This window comes from Sturnus vulgaris, chromosome 1, assembly GCF_052056855.1.
Source record: "Sturnus vulgaris isolate bStuVul1 chromosome 1, bStuVul1.hap1, whole genome shotgun sequence".
Taxonomy (NCBI): domain Eukaryota; kingdom Metazoa; phylum Chordata; class Aves; order Passeriformes; family Sturnidae; genus Sturnus; species Sturnus vulgaris.
In genome coordinates this window covers 13,713,967-13,731,406 of record NC_142243.1, presented here as the reverse complement: position 1 = coordinate 13,731,406, position 17,440 = coordinate 13,713,967, and the positions used below count along the sequence as shown (strand labels likewise).

The 17,440-nt window shown below is 37.1% G+C and overlaps 1 protein-coding gene across 11 annotated transcripts in view; it reads right to left on the bottom strand.

Moving 5' to 3' along the window:
• Window positions 1–2,643: 2,643 nt before the first annotated feature.
• The window catches only part of PARD3 (par-3 family cell polarity regulator), a 442,545-nt gene continuing 427,748 nt past the window's right edge, over window positions 2,644–17,440 (bottom strand). For all 11 annotated transcript variants that reach the window (XM_088159644.1, XM_088159672.1, XM_088159618.1 and 8 more), the window contains 2 exons: window positions 8,145–8,272; window positions 2,644–4,755 (listed from right to left, as the gene is read on the bottom strand). In XM_088159644.1, coding sequence (XP_088015770.1) covers window positions 4,362–4,755; window positions 8,145–8,272 — 522 coding nt within the window. In that variant the 3' untranslated portion in view covers window positions 2,644–4,361. The remainder of the gene's footprint in view (window positions 4,756–8,144; window positions 8,273–17,440) is intronic.

Below are 17,440 nucleotides of genomic sequence, written 5' to 3'. Positions count from 1 at the left end.
AAAGGGACATGAATTAAAGGCAAATTAATCCAGTATGCGCCTCTCTCACATGTACACACACACGCATACAGACACACACACACACACAAAACCCTACTTTCACAAAGTCAGCCCCCATTGTGGATTTCTGACCCTCACCCTTCCTCTGCCATGCTTAAGTCGAATTTTAAATTGAGTCTGGAAGGCTAGGATGGAGTGGCACAACAGCAGCATACGAAATAGATGAGGTTTTTTTCTGCGTTTGCATTCCTGACAGATTCCTCACAATGCTTATTATTAGCTAGACTGAGGACTTGGGAGAGAAAGATGTAGAAACAGTCAGGCACAGCAAACAGAATTAGGAAATATCTTGAAAACAGTCTTGCAAGCCAGGACATGCAATAGCCAAATTCACTTTAAGTCTCAACAACCCAAGTTCAAAGGTTTGAATTACTCAAGAATATCCTATGTTTAGCCAACACTGCTAATCTGGAAATCTTCCTTGTCTGGCCAAACCCTTCCCTTCTCAAAATACCCAGAACAGATAAATGCAGTGTTACAGATACTCATTAACAGAGAGAACGTGACCGAAACATCAGTGCAGCTTTGAAAGGCAGGCCATATATCTACAGTCATGGCCACGTACCTACAGTCATGATGGGCTGCAGTTTTGTTTTGCTGTTCTTCCAGCTGTTTGCCAGCAATAAATGGCAATTGTACTTTCCAACCATGTTCAGCTGGGCTCTACGCCATTTTTCGCTGTTTTTGATGGCAGAGTTCTCAAAGACATGCATTAAACTATCTGGCCCATGCAATAACTCACCAGGGTTGCACTCATGCTTCCAAGGAGGCCCATAAGAAGAGAAAAAAGAGGGTTTTTTTGAGAAAGGCAGCAGTATTCTGCATTAGTAATATTAAACTTTCCCAAGGAATTTCAATAGCATTAACAAATTATTTTGATAAAATACAGGAGGCTTTGCAGATGGTTTTCTCAGGGTTTCAACTGAGCAAGATGTGCAAGCTGTACACCCACTCCTCGATGTTGTAAGCTCCCTTACAGTCTGTCCTGTGACCATTCTCAAATGTACTAATGTTACAGACTTAATCTCATAATGGTAATGCATCCACAAACAAATTACTGCAGTAATGTGGTTAGCTCAATTAACTTTTGAATCTATTCACTAGGCAGAACTAAAGGTCATTTTCTATTAAAATATCTCCCTCCCACTTCCTTATCACCCTTTGCAATTTACAGGAGTTAATATTAGAAATCCTGTCTACACTATGTCAGGAAGAAGACAGGATGACAAAGCCAGAAAAAGACCTTATTCTTTACTAACATAACACAGACACGGCCCAAAGAGAACATCTGCCTTCTTTCATGAGCACATCTAATTATGGTAAATTGTTAACACCTTGAAGAGGAGTTTCATAGAAGAGTAAACTTTAACATATGCCATCCTCACACATAAAACATCCTGTACTTCATACTTTTCCAAACACATGCCCTTTTTCCTACAACAGTTTATCAAAGGCCTTGTTTTTAAAAGGACTTCAACCTGTTTTCTATTCCTGTGGATGCATTTTTTTAGTGCCTGCAATTATTTGCCAGTGCAAATAAATCTGTAGAAATGTCAAACTATGTAATCTGGGAATGCAGTCAGGAGATGAGACAGCAAGGCCTGCAAAACTGCAAATGCAATTATTTCCCCAAGCACAAATGCAAGACACTACAATTTAAGACTTTTGGAAAACCCCGACTTGACTTTATTTGGCCACTGAAAGCTGCCTGTCCACCCTACAGCTCCTGTTACTCCTCCCCTTGAGATCGACACTAAAGTCACAGTGAATAATTTGACACTATTATTGCCATGGCAACACCTTGATGTCATGCATACACAGAATCATGATTGACATTCCTGCAGTAACCAACAAAATGAGAAATGAGGGGAGGAAGGAGAAAACCAGACTCAGCTCCAAAACTAAGGTGAGCAACAGTATCATTGACACTGTAAATATTGCTTTATTCACAAATCTGCCTTCTCCCATTTACCATCATGCCAACATTCCTATGAAGGGCTCCCATCAGACCCCAAAATATACACAAAGTGCAGGGGGGGGTTCCTAGCACATACCTGGATTTGGCCAGATTGCAGTGGGTGTCCTTCTGACAGTGCTCTCCTTGGGCAGAGGACTCCATGCTACAGCACGGAAGACTTGCCACAGAGGTTAGTCTTAAAATGTGCCTCTTAAATGTCATAGGTATGGCCTAAAATAACACAACACGTTAAACAATGTGGGTTTTGCCTCTGAGGATAGTCCTCAGGTGCTCAGATGGGCTGTATACTTTTTTCTTTTTCTTTCTTTTCTTTTCTTTTCTTTTCTTTTCTTTTCTTTTCTTTTCTTTTCTTTTCTTTTCTTTTCTTTTCTTTTCTTTTCTTTTCTTTTCTTTTCTTTTCTTGTCTTGTCTTTTCTTTTCTTTTCTTTTCTTTCTTTTCTCTTCTTCTCTTTTCTTTTCTCTTCTCTTTTGTCTTTTCTCATAAGTATTCACAGGACAACACACACAAACCATTAGGAATAGTATAAAACAACGTTTGTTAAATATTTTTTAAACTCAATATCTGCAGCAGTTTTCATAGGGTCTACAGGCAATACCAAGACAAGGATGGAAACAGCCTTTTATTCTAAATTTCATATGTACAAGGAAAGCTATTTTACACAGTTTTGTAAATTCTGCGTAAAAAAAAGCTATTGTCACCCAATGTCACTGTGCCTACACTAATAAGAACTTTTAAACATGGAGTACATTATTAACAACAAAAAACTGTTAACAAACAGGCATCAAAGACACAGATATGTGTGCTGATATTTCACATACATTCTAGAAATGAGTTGGCGCAAAAATAAAATGTGCCAGTAAAAAAAAATAGGCTTTTTTTTTTTTTAAATCACGCAATACATGATTTTTTTTTGCTTTCTCTCCTTTTTGTACACAATATGCTGAGATTCATTCTCAAGCCTTTTCACATCAGGATTTGCAGGCACTTCAGCAACCCAGCTATATTTTTTACAATACATGAAGTTCAGACCAACAAACATAAAAACAGCTGCTGTAAAAGAAATTCTCATATCCCATATGCACATTCAAATATTACTCTCTGCTAGAGCAATCATTTTTCTTTAATAATTTTTGGATACTGACATGTTTTCAGGATGAAGTGTAACAGTTTGTCTCCACTTATCTCCCATTCATGTACTTAAAGGTTTCTTTTTAATGTAGCATCATGATGCAACAATATGGTATGTGGAAGCACAAAGGAAATTGTCCACAAAGCTTCACAATGTCTAAAAAGAGGGAATTGTTCTCTTTACAGCTATTTGATCCAAAGAAAAACTTTGATTTCCTCTGCTCTTGCTTTCAGCTATCTCTAAAATTTGCCCAAAGACTACTGTGTATCAGATGAGCTGACATGACACCCTCCCTAGTTCTCTTCCTAGATATAGGTGTCATATGACCAAATTAATTTAGAAGGAAAGCAAAGCAGAACTCAATTGCATGTGTGTTCATAGTTTCTCATCTTTAATAAAATAGTAAAATATACTTATCAAAGGTTTGGCTGTGTCTGTATAAATATTCTCTCTCCAGTTATTTCATTTGTAATGGACTGTGCATTAAGATTATAAGGCAATTGGAACAGGATTCTCAGGATAAATGAAAGCTTAATATTGTTTTCGTCATGAGTCAGGATAAAGACTTTTTTAAGCTCAGAGTGGGGAGAGAGAGAGAAAAAAAGAGTGCATATGTGCATAATAGAAGGATATTTTTTTTCAGCCTATAGACACTTAAATATTGATCAACAAAGACTGGTAATGGCTCCACCATAAAACACATCGGAACTCCAACTGCAATCCAGAGTAGAGCTCAGCCTTATCCACTCAAGAGTGATATGTACACCTCCTTCTGACCCGAGAGAAATAATAAAGGACATGTCAATGCTTCCTTCAACCTCAAATTCATTAGTTTTGTGCCACAAAGCATGTTGGTGTAATAGGTCACTGCAAAGTAAAACACATTACAACAAATCCTAGCAAAAAGCCATTGACAGCTACGGGACTGGGCCACGGAACTGGGAAGGCAGGGGCGGCGCTGCTCACTTCCACTACGATTGTCAAATGGTGGAACGTCCTTCCATGGATTCAACACCTGGGACACAACGGCAAAGACCTAAGGCCCACCAATGCTTTGCCCATGTTTTCAAAGGCACTGAAATAGAAAATGGATATATTCCTTAGTACCATCAGCGTAAAAAGTTTTCAAAATAGAAGTCTTTATATGAAAATGTTCCTTATTGCATGGTAAGTTGATGCTCTTTTTCTTCACCTCAAGAATAAAATGGTCTTCCCTTTTCTGGTGTTTGCAATCTGTTCAGCCTCGCTACCTGAGAGGGTGAAGGCGGTACATCTTGTCTGAAAGGACCTTTAGGAGGGGTATAATTAGGGTCCTGAATTTTCTTATATGAGTCATAGTTGCTAGGCCCTTCAGAAGAAGTTTTTTTTTTCAGTTGTTGTTCTTTCCGCCTCTGCTCTTGACGGAGCAGTTCTTGTGTTTCTAGCATCACCCTGGCATTAAAGCCATGTCCCCCCATATAGCCATTCCTTGATCCCTGGTAGCTGGAATATCTGGGATTTTCCTTCGCAGTCTGGAACCCTTCTCCAGGGGAATAACTCTGCTCCCAAGAGTCTTGAGATACAGAACTGGCATTTTTCCTGCTTTGCCTGAAAAGAAAAATAAAAAAGGTTTTAAGACAAATGTTCTGGTTCACCTTTGACTGTTGACAATGATCACTGGATAAAAGCAGCTCCTGCTATGCCATCAGCTTTTCCCCAGCTATGGCATTCTCTAGAAGTCACTTTCTAGAGTCACAGTTCTCTTCTGCCCCGAAATGATATCTTGTCTCTTTTGTTGGGAGAACATTTCCTAGAGAGGTGAACTACTATATTTCTAGGCCTCTGCAGGAGGAATATGCCATGAAAAGCCATCCAGCTACAATTATCCTCATGTTCTCAACAAAAAAGTGTTACAATTCAGTTGCAGATTAGGAAAGACCGTACATGTTGCTGTGCTTCCTAAGAATGGAGGTAACAACCAGCAATCGTAAAGTCACTCATGAAAGATTTAATCTAGACTGATATTTGATTAAAAATGCAACAGGCAGATCCTTAAAACACTTGCCCTAACACTGCACAAGTCAAAAGACACAGCTCATTACTGAGAGGTAGTTCCAGTTTTTCTTCCCATTTCCAGAACTAAGGAATTTTGTGCTGTAAGGAGTGTTTCCCAGTCTGCTGTAGCTTTCATAAAAGAAGGGGAAGAGATAATGGTCTTTGTTCATTTTTTGGCTCCAGAGAGTAAATAAATAGGCCAAATACACATAGGAATTACAAATTCTTATCTCTTTTCACAATAAATCACCACATTATTTTGAAGACAGATTATGATTTTGAAATAACTTTAATTGACTATCAAACTGCTAGATGCTTGTATGAATTTAAAATAAGATTGGTGGTGATAAAGTAAAACAATTTTGTGCTAGAGCAAAAGAGATACCCACTTTGAGATTAAAATTAGAGTATGAGAATCAAGCAATAAAATAAAATATATTGCGACATAAATCAATAAGAAAATAATTTAGTTGTTTATATGACTTGACTTTTTCATGTCATCACATATGACAGTGTGGCCTCATCCAATTAATATACCACAGAGACAGGAGAACTGGAAAATTTTTCTACCATTACTAAAAGTAAAAAGTTACTTAATGTTTTTGCAACCTTCCTTCCAAATGTATAATTTGTAAATTACTTTATCTACCTTATTTCATAACTGATTCTGAGTTACAACCTCTGGATGAAAAATGTTATGCAAGATGAATGTGAATTATTGCAGCAAAAATTACAACATAAGGTAAATGCTTACAAAAATTTTATAGCTGTTATTGGTGTTCTCATATCCAACTTTGCCAGAGCAACAATGCTCCTGAGCCATGTTTTATCACTCCCTGGAACAAGAGCAAATTGAACGAACCTCCGTGGGCTACGAAACTGTCAGGTTCCTGATCTAGAGCAAGATAAATGCTAAGTAATAGAAAATTAACGTGGAGTTAAACCTTTCTCTTACAGTTTCACATGGGACAAGAGGATAACTAGTTGAACCAATTTAATTTACTGACTGTTTTTTCTGGTACTTGTACAAAATCTGTTGGCACACTTTCCCTGTCTTTCTGGGAAGTTCCTTTATAATTGACTCAAGAGTTTATTTGCCTTCAGTACAAAAGATTTGAATGTGCAAAGGGGAAAAAATAGGAGGTTCTTAGAGAATACACAGGATGAAAGACAACAAAGCTCAAGAATGAAGCCAGTGTACAAACTTCAATCATTACAAAGGCATGGTTGCAACACTGAGCTTGGGACCTAGGTTTCAGAGTAACAGTAAGATTTCTTTAAAGATCAGTCACAGTGTTAGGAACAGTTTGTAAAGCTGGAGAACCCGATGCCCCAGGTTGTTATAAGGAGTATGGTGGTATTTACAGTGCTGAACTTTAGCCCTGCAGTTCTGTCTGCTCTCAGCACAGCTGAAACACCCCGAGAGCTCCAACGAAGCCATTAAATTATCATTAATTACACAGTAACATGCATTGCTAGATTGCTAGCCATTTCTCATGTTGAAAACCACCTTGAGTAAAGTTCTCAGTAACTCTTTTCAAAGCAAGCATTTCTATGAGCTGTTCTATGATCTATTTTTCATATTTCCTGTTGATTAATTTTCTTGTAAGTTAATTTTCACCTTAGAGTTTTTAACTTCTGCCATTGAACAGCATTGCAACTGATTCCAACTTTTAAATGCTACCCAGAGACTGTGAATAGAGGAAGCAAGTTTTAAGAATCATAATTTTAAAACTATAAATGAACATGGTTGAGTGGGGCTAGCATAACTGAAAGAGAATTTCTCTTTCAGGAGAAATAATATGGCATTAATAGGTGTGGTCACTTCCAAAGGAAGTCAGAGATAAAAAGAAGAGGGGATATAAAGATTTCCAAGATGAGAAAGTAACAATCTCAGAAAACACAGGAAATTTACATTTTCTTTTCCCACCTTCCAAACTTCACAGAAAAATTCTACACTGAAAGGTGTTAAAGCATTTAAAAATCTGAAACTGTTTTATTTTCATAGATGTTGCTATGATAAGAGTTCATGGCTCGATGACTTTGCTATAAGGCTTATATTTGCTTCAAAAAAAATATAATATACGTGGTAAAACATATCTTGTCACAACAGATTTTTTTTCCACACCATTTCCACACAACTCATGAAAAATAATACAGCCTTATTGGAAAGCAATTTGACACCAGGCTCTGGTGTATATTATTCTCCATTCAACCATTGCTGCTGATATTTCAAAATGCAAAGACCATTTGCATAATGCTTAACTATGAGAGTTAATTTGCAATACAAGCTGGCTACACTTCTATTAATTCTTAAAACTAAACATTGAGTAAAAGATATTTTACTCAAACAGCTAATTTTTTAAAAACTTACTATTTAAAAACAAATACATAGGTTTTTTTACACAAAAAAGGTAACAATTTTCAGCATTCTATATATTAAAAATGTATATAAAATTGAAGACCTTTGATTTCTTGGATAATTTTCTCAGTTCCATACTTTTTGGTGGAGGTCTTGGAACCTTTTTCTGTTTAATTTTTTTTTTTTATATTAACATCTTAAAGATAGAATTTCTATCCAGTAAGGAACAGAAAAAAAAATCATCTGACATGTCAAAAGGGGACACCTCACGTCATGTTCAGGAGACTTTCGTAATTGCAGAAAATGAAACCGGATGATGTCCCACAAAGAACAGGTTTGTTTTAATATTTCAATTCTATTGGGTGCTGAATGTCATCGAATTCCCCTGAAATCAGCTCTGAAGCAGTTCTCAGCCACCACATGCTCTCACTTAAGAGATTCTATGCCTCTTCCACAGTGAATACATTCCACCTGATACCAATGCTGAACAGAAGTGTGTGCACGAAGTATGACATTTTCCTCCACAAATGAAATTAGCTCCAGGCTGCTAAGCACGGAGCAGCTTCAGACATTCCCATACCTGGGCAAGGAGCTGTACTGGCGCTGAGCCTGCTGGAAACTCTCTCGCTCCTCTTGCCGCTGCCGCTGCATTTGGACCTCCACTGACACGGAGTGCCTGCCACTCTGGGAGTATGTCTTGGTGTTTGGCTACAAAACATAAATGAAAGTGTCTTAAACAAAGCAGAAAAATACCCACAAAAGAGCTATGATTTAAGTTGCTATAGTACAAATACAGAGATACTTGTTTTAACATACAGTTCAAGTAGCTCTTTCACAATAATTAGGTTAAATTCTGAGCTGTAACAATGGCTTGCGCTACAAATTCTGTTTCTGACCTACCACTTCTCAGATGTATGAGACAAACAATCATCCAGAATGCATTATGCTTTTATGGCAACACTGTAATTTAAATTAGGTCAGTGGAACAGATTTTCAGACTCTTTAAGTTAGCCTAGCCATGGTAATGCTAAGTTCTACACCCCCTATGGATTTGAGGGGGGAAGGAGCACAGCAGCTTCTCTGAACCTCACCAATACAACTCAAGTGATGCTCTGCCTTAGTGGAACCATCCTATTTTGCAGTTGGCCCAGAGACATGGAAAACAGTTTCTGGCTCAATATAATCAAGCAGATAAATTCAGCAAACCTCTTGTGGACAATGAGGACTCCTGTATCTCTGAGTAGGATCTTAATGAGGTGACAATTTGAAATGTTGAAGCCAATACTAAGAGCAAGTGAAAATGGATGGTCTTTCTGGGAATAGAGATTTTACAGTCAAGATCTGACATAACAGCTGAATTCAAACTTTGAAACATGGAAAGGTTTACTTTTGTAGAGATACCACTTTTCATTTTACCCTAGCACTTTCTTCAGATTTTCTGATTTCATTTCACAAAATAAGAGTGCCACAAAAATCAAAGAATGCTATGGGCTTTTCTTGTTGTTTTACTAATAAGGTTTTGCCTACAAAGAAACAGAGAATTATTTCTTTTTTTTTTTCTCCTTGAAATTACCAGTACTATTCAAAATATGGACATTTAAATATGGAGAGGTTAGGGAGCATAACCACTTGTCTGAGCTTGGGACTGAAACAGCTTGTCTCAGACTTACTTTTAAAAGCATATTTTGCCTTTTTATCTCTGCTTTTCCTCAAAACAAACATCTCTTGTTTTCTCCCATTATAATTTCTGCAGCAGAAAGAGATCCTAATGGCTCACAAATATATGCAAGATAAAAGGCTTTTCAAAAGCTTTGCACATAGAAGACAAGTTTTAGAAAGTAGAGTTGTCATTTGTGACATAAATGTCTTACTATAGTCACATACCTGCAGGTAGCCAGAAACAACAAGTTTTAAACAGGTGTACAACTTTTAGAAACTTTGTTGTCAATGAGAATACACTTGAGACAGAGCATCAGTCTCAGAATTTAACAGATATGATTTTCTCATTATAAGAAGATTACTGGGTGAAAGAATCAGAATGTGAAAGCACAGACTAGGAATAACAGCAAACTTATTTAAGAGAATCCTGAATGTAACAGTAATGTCTATTTCAGAATAGGTTTACTCTGTAAAAACCTCAGTAAAACAGCATTTCTAATGAAAAATGCTTTAGGAATGGTGAGATGAAGCAACAAATTGAGAAAACAGAAACATATGTCAGCCTTGTGGGAAATTTTCTTAGAGATGAATAAGCTGTACATATGTATGTCCAAACCAACAACCCCCACAGAGATTTCCCACTATATTAAATAAGGGCAACACATACAGAGCAGCATTTCAGTTATTGCATATGTCAACATTTCTAACTTTCTTGACTTTATTGAGAGTCTTCTGACATTTGGTATTTTATTGAAGGGCTCAGCTTATGGAAGGGAGTGATTACCTGAAAATCACAAGGTTTATTTGTCAATTCTCTCCTGTGTGGTTATAAGCAGCTTACAGCAAACCAGAGGGAAACTCAGAAGTTCCCATATCAACTTCCCCATAAAGAATAAAAACATTTAAACTAAGATTTTACAGCCAATCTCCTCATTTCATGGGTTTCACTTCAACAACATTGGAAAGCTAGCAGCTACATTATGTCATATGTGAGAAAGTAGTTATCACAGATAAGACATGAAATCAGAATTGCTTCTCTTTATTTGAAAACAGTTTCATTTTTTTCAGTTGGCTGTAAATATAATGGATTAAAGAATTTGACAGTACAGAGAATGGTTAAATCACCAAACAGGTGGAGATAGGATTGAGCTCCTGCTCAGTTTAGGTTTATACAAGGCAATAAAATGTATCATCTAGAAAGCACACACACATGTGCAGAGAGATGAAGTTACCACAAAAGCCTGCAGTAAAGTGACAGAGGCTCTGAAAGTCCTAATGGAGTATGAATGGACTAAGATCAAAATGTAACTTCAGAGATATTTCCTTTTAATGCACAGAGGAACCAATGGTTCAATAGAGGCAGGAGCTGTCACTCCTGTCTGCCTGCTGTAGTGCATGCCCAGAATGACAGGATCTGAAGAGTCAGGTCTGGATTCTCTGCAGTTCACAAAGAATTTCATCTAATGGATGACATTTATAATTTGATGGGTCTAAAGGCAAACATCTCAAATCCATTATCTGATTTACTGAAGGTATGAGTACCTGTATGCCCTGTTAAACTAAGAGGATTTGCAATACTTAACTAATCTGGAAAGGACGTTTATTTAGTCTGAATGTTGTTCACATCTACAATAAGCTGTTCCTATAATTGAATCTATTATCTCATTTCAAGTATCCAAAAATATGTCAATGACACATAAAAATACTCCCTTTGTACGTAATCATGTATTCCATATCATAACACAGATACACATAGACAGGTACATTCAACCATCTTATTAATGAAAAGGCCTTTCTTTCAAAACTTTTCATTCAAAACCTCTGTGATACCATTGTAAATGCCCTTGCTATGTGGTTATGATGATATGAAGACTTAATATATTCCATTTTGGACCATTAACTTGTTCAGTAAAATGCAAATCTCCATATAGTGATGTAACTCTTCAATGTGCTGTTGATTAAAGTAACTAAACAAAAATATTTATATAATAAGTAACTTTAGTTTTCAAAAACTAATTGGTAATTTTATCTCAGTTCTCATAGTATGCCTTTATACACATATATTTTAATAAAATACATTCCTAAACACACATCTATATAAATGCATAGCTCATTTATGTTAGCATAAAATGGAAAAAATAAGAAAAAAATGTTGCACTATTTTCAGATCTTTCAACAGCAAAAAAAGTGTACAAGGAGCACACGTAAGACAGTAATTATAACACTGATATCAACACAAGGCTAAGTACAATTATAACAACCTGAAACCATCCAACAAAGCTGGCAACAGCTCAGTCCTCACAGAACAGATTGATAAGAACCCTGGCCTCGCTTGCAATGAGATGTATGACAAGCACTGACCTGTTAAATTAGGATGTGGTCAAGGCCACAATAACAACCAAGGCTGAGCTATACAAATAAATATATGTTCATGTCTCCCACAATACATTTAAGTGGCAATGATAGTGCATTCAGCATTGTTAAACAATATTCAGCACATAAAATTGTGCTTTAAGATAGATGAAATTACACAGCTCTCTTCCCAAAGATGCATTAATTTAAAACCAGGGCTGCAAAGTTAAAAATTCCTGCTTTCTCGCTTTATGCAAACAACATTTTTTCATGTTACAGAGAATGGCTCTGTAACAGGACATGTAACCACCATGGCTCATGTTGCAGTGACCTTCAGCAGCAGTCCAGGGCAACATATTTTAGGGGCAAAGGTCTCTCCTCTCTTTTCCTACCTATCCCAAGGGCTGCCCACACAGCTCCTATCCCTGAACAGTGGCATTTCTACCCTCACTGGGTAGCTGTGCATGGTGGCAGCATGGATCCCTCAGCAATGGCACAGATCAAAGCTGGCACCAAATTGCAGAGAGGAGATCATTGGGGGCCAGCCAGGGCACTGGCTTTTCAGAGATCCAACCAGTTCAGGTGACAGGGACATCCCTATCTGACAGCCTAGAGCCACAGGGACAAGCTGGGAGAAGTGCTTACTCAGACTCATAGAACATTTTGGGTTGATAAAGAAATAGTTAACAGGGAGATTACTAAAGGAGTGAGTGCCTTAGGATTTTCCCTGTTATTAAAAAAGACCACTATTTTATTAAAATAAATGTGCTAAATTATTTTTTTTATAGATTAAGCTCTGTGTTTAACCAAGAAGATTCAAGTTCACCTGGGAACTTGGCAGGCACAAAGCCCCCCAAAAGTCCATGGTTCTCACAGTGCAGCACTAATTAGAAATAGATAAGATTAAATGACCTTGCCTGCTTTATGTGTAAATGTACTTGGCACAGATGACAGACAAACCAGTAACTGTGTATATCAAAATTGAGAATGATAAAAAACATTCAGTGTCTCTGGGAGATGTCCTTGAAAACTATTTTTACTTCCACCTTTGTGTTTATGTTGCTATGGTGAACAGAATATATAGCAGTATGTCTTTTAAAAATTGCCAACAGGTGCATGTATTAACTCAAGCAACATGTAATAAGAAAATCCCATCCCTTTCTGTACCTTTCTATGGTGTGTAAGTAGGAAGCTGAACAGTATGGAACAATGATTTCTGTTCTGTGTTAGGAGCAGCAGAAAGAAAATCTTTAGTACGGCAGAAACAAGCCAGTAAGCCCTGAAATTCTGCTTGAGGTATTTATGCTCACTGTATGCCTGTAAGGTAAAAATATGTTTTCTTACTAGCTAAAATGACTTAATTTCATTTTAAAATATTATATCTTCAATTTTAAATTTCAAATGCATTAGTAGATTAAAGCTAGTGCATAAAAAAAAGTTAAAAAATGTTAGAGCCTAAAACTTAGCAAAAAATGCTAGTATTTTATTAAATCCTTTGCAGATTTGATATACAAAATTGATATTAACTACACAGCTAAGGAGAAATTACCTGTGGAGGCACTTTCCTGCATAACTTTTGTTTCCTCTCTGAAACAGATTGTGGGATAGGAGAAACTACAATTTAGCTTCTAAGGTTTTTGTCTACTGCAATACTCTGTTAGATATTGCCTAATATCTTGCAAAAATATCCTAAAATAGATGTTTGAAATGGATTAATAATAGAAAGAATTATTACAATACTTCTCTTTCTCACTAATGTGTTGAGTAATTTTACGTCATTTGCAGCCTGATATAAACTTTACAATATTTGTATTGAATAAAGTCTGTTATCCATTTTCTCAGGTAATATTAATATGCTATGGTCAAAGTTATAGCAATAAAATTAGGTCCTTGTTTTTCCTAATGAATTTTAGACTATTTAAATTTAGTATGCCTTTGAGAAGGTCAAGGACTTGGGTACAGAGATAAAAAATAAGTATCTTAAACAGAAAAACAAAGGGTTTTTTTTCTATAGAGACAAGACCTACAAACCAAGAAACAGCAGAAAAAAACCCGAGCATAGTTCCCAGACCTTCTGAGCCTTAATTTATCTGGCCATGTATAAATATATTATTAGGAGTCCTGGAGTCTTTCCTCTATGAAAATCATGCAATTATTTACTATTCACAAATTTGTGCATGTAATTAAAGCTATACTCAGACAAGTCAGGTACTGTATATATTATGACCCAGTTAGCTGGTATCTTCAGAAAATAAAGTATATTTTTATTTGACTCCTAAATATTTAAACTACATTTTGCTCAGCTGTTCTCTCAATGCCAGTTTTTTCCCATCATTCAAATAGATCCAGGATGACTGGAGATGAATGTATTTGTGAATGGAATTTGCCACTTCCCATTTTCGGCACCAATTATTGTATTGAATATGATGGAATAATGCACCAACTTTTGTCCCTCAAGCATCTCTGTGGGCTTTTTTTGGATCACTGGTGTGCTTCTACAAGCAGGACTGGCAAGCAGCTGTAGTGTTTTCCATGTATTTAAAATGCTCTTTATTTAAATTGGATTGTTCACTCCCATGGCATTTAGGGCTGCAGAGCTGTGGTTTTGTTATTGAAGGGGTGGGTGTGTCTGTTAATCAAGATGTGACTAGGCAAAAATATGAGATGTGGAACAAATTACAATGAAGTCCCCCAAAGTCTGGAACTGGTACAAGGTAAGCCTCAGTAGACCTAACATAATCCAGAAAAGCACAGAAAACAGAGGCTCAACTTTGATGCCAAACAGAAAAATCAGCCCCCAAAAGAATCCTCATTGGTATAAAAGTGTCATAGCAACATCAAGAGCCTTAAATATTAGCAGACACACTGTAATTCCATGCAATTCTGCATGCCCAGATACATATTTCTGCAAACTTTGACTAGAATTAACACCAGCAGGATTAAAATGGATTAATCAAATTTTATGTTATTTTTATCTTTTTTTTTACCATGCAACATCAGGCCTATAGTACTGTCCTTGAAAGCCTCTTGTACCTCACTTTTTGAAATACACACACATTAAAAGTGCCACATAAAAAAAAAAAAAAAAGAACAGCTATGAAGCCTGAGAAAGTCATCCTAAAATAAACAAATGCCAAAATCTCTTCCATACAGCTTTGACTCAGCTTGCTGAACGAGTGAATTTTAGAGACAGCTTGATGTTGCAACATTTAGGCAGTTATTTAAACCCTAACAGTGTGTCATTCAAATGGCCTTGAGCAGAAATGTTATGGTGCTTAATAGACAGTGTCATCTCATTCCAGCACTATCACTTTTTGTGTCTGTTCAGCTGCCTGGTGCTGTTGAACACTCCCAGGCAGTCAAGTACTTTGTTTACTGGCAGGACAAACACAGTGGGGCAAAAAGTCCAGTGCTGTTGCATTGCTCAAGTACAGAGAAATGACCTTCACCTGATGGGCCCCAGCAGAAAGGGATGGGCCAGGCACCCACGGGTAGCACACAGAGCCAGGGTGATGTTGTGCTCCATGGAATCAGATCTGCCTCCCACCCACGTAGCAGACTGAAGGTATTTGTCACAGGTAACTGGAGTCCTGTGTCGCAGGCTATTCATTATCTGTGAGGAACTGGAGCTGGTGAGGTTTACAGGACCATTTTTATAATATATTAGTGGGTTTCTGAGGAATTGAGCTCCTCTGAATATCCTCAGAGCTGCCAGATTTCCATCAGCATCCATTACTTCCACTACAAACTCCACGTTCATTTATACTTCCTTAAAGTAACCCACAGTCCCACATCACATCAGCACTTTGTTCCCTATCCTCAGCCATCCCATCAGCTTGGTAATGAGAAACTCAAACTGCTTATCACCTCATAGCACACACTTCTCCAAGGATGGGTTTTTCCTCTCTTTCTATCCAAACCAGGTCAGAGTTGGCTGCTGTCTTGTGGCTCAGAGGCTTTTCTGTTTGCAAAGCCTTTTGTTCATGTGGGCTGCACAACCCCTCTCCCTCAGGTGAAAACACTCTTTTCAACAATGGCCCATGTACAGTTGCACTATGCACTGCTGTGGTTTGGAACCAACAGCTCACAGGTGGAGAAGACTGAAAAGACACAGATTAATGCATCTAAGTATTTTCCTACACATGTATTATAAACCAATTCTGCATTTTTTGTCTGTCATTGGTATTTAATAATACATCTGGATCTGTTTTGAGAGATTGTCTTAAGAAAGTCCATCATTTTAGACTAACATATTGAAGTAGTGCAGCACACTCCTTACAAAATAGGGTTATAGCTCTTTAAAACTGAAATTACTCTGAACTGCTGAAATGGATGAGATCATTGCTTTATCCTTTCCAAGTATTGTGATCTTGAAAGGCTGGAGTACACGGTGGAAAAATAAAATTTTTAGTCAAGCAGACTCTGGGCAACTTTTTTTAAAAAGTACTTATCTAAAATAAAGCATTTGGTCACTCATGTATTTAACAACAGAGCAGCTCCTACAAAAGCAACAATAAGCTTCAGAATTAATATTAATACATTAAGCTGAATTAGTCACTTGGAGCTCATTTGCATGATCTGTAGAAGGAGAGTAAACAGAGAGATACCATTTGTTTGAATAAGAGAAAATAGAAAGGTCAATGTTCTGACCCAGAATTTAGGAAATTATTCCATTCCTAAGGTAATCAGTCTGTCATCCAAATAATTCCCTTTTCGCTCATTACAAGAAACTATAATAAAAGCCAAGTAGACCATCTAAAGTTGCTATGGAATTTAGATATACAACAATTTGCCCCATGACCTTCAGTAGTTAAGTTCCCAAGTTTTCAAGAGTGCAAGCTTTTCTCATACACAGTTTTCCCAAGCATGTTGCTCAAATCTCTCGTTTGGAAACCAAACAGTAGCTGACATGGGTGACAGAAGGAATCAGCTACACCCAGCCCCAATCTACCCCAAACAGCTCAGCCATCCCTGTGATGAGCTATCACATTGACTTCCCCACCTCAAACTGAAAGCATCTGGTCATAAAAAAAAGTTTATATTATTTATTCAATTTCAGAGGAAGTTGAATATCCTGATGCTGTTGTTCTCAGTGACTTCATACACAAACATGTGGCTCTTGGGCAATTCTTACCTCAGCCTCATGTGCATGGCAATGCTGAGCAACAGTAACTCACCACCCTCACCTGCTTCAGTGGAAGCTGTGAGAGATTCTACTGCTGTCATCACACGGTTCCCACTTTTTTGGGAACACAAACAAGTTGTTCACTGTCTTTATCATGGAATTAAAAAAAAAAAATTACAGTTTTTGTCCCATATTTAAAGGATCCTAATTTAGGATATGCAATTGATTAAAAAGCAGCACTAATTAATTCAATTATGTTAATCAAGATAAGCACATGTATTTAAATAATTGTGTCACATTACTAGATCAATTTGAACAGGATTTAAAAGATCAATTAGGACATATATCTCAATACAGAACTCTATCAGCTAATGTGTCAGAGTGGTACTATTGTAAAGCAGGCACATCTCTCTTTTACTGTGAAAAGACACAGCTCTGCCTTTATGAAAAGAACTAAACACAGTGATATTGCTTCAGAGAAAATCCCATTTACAAAGTTACATCTTCCATTATTTATTGTTAATATGTATTTTATTCTGGCTTTCCTCGAAAATTCCAGATCAATAGATACTGCCTTTGATACTAATCCAAGCAGTAACTCACAGAGTCAACAGTCTAACCACAGAGCAAACAATGCTCTCTGCACACATGACAGATGGCTGGAGAAGTTCAGAAATGAAGTAAACATCAATGAACCCAAAATGGGGATCACAGCAAGGGCAGAAGTATGGAGGCAGAGC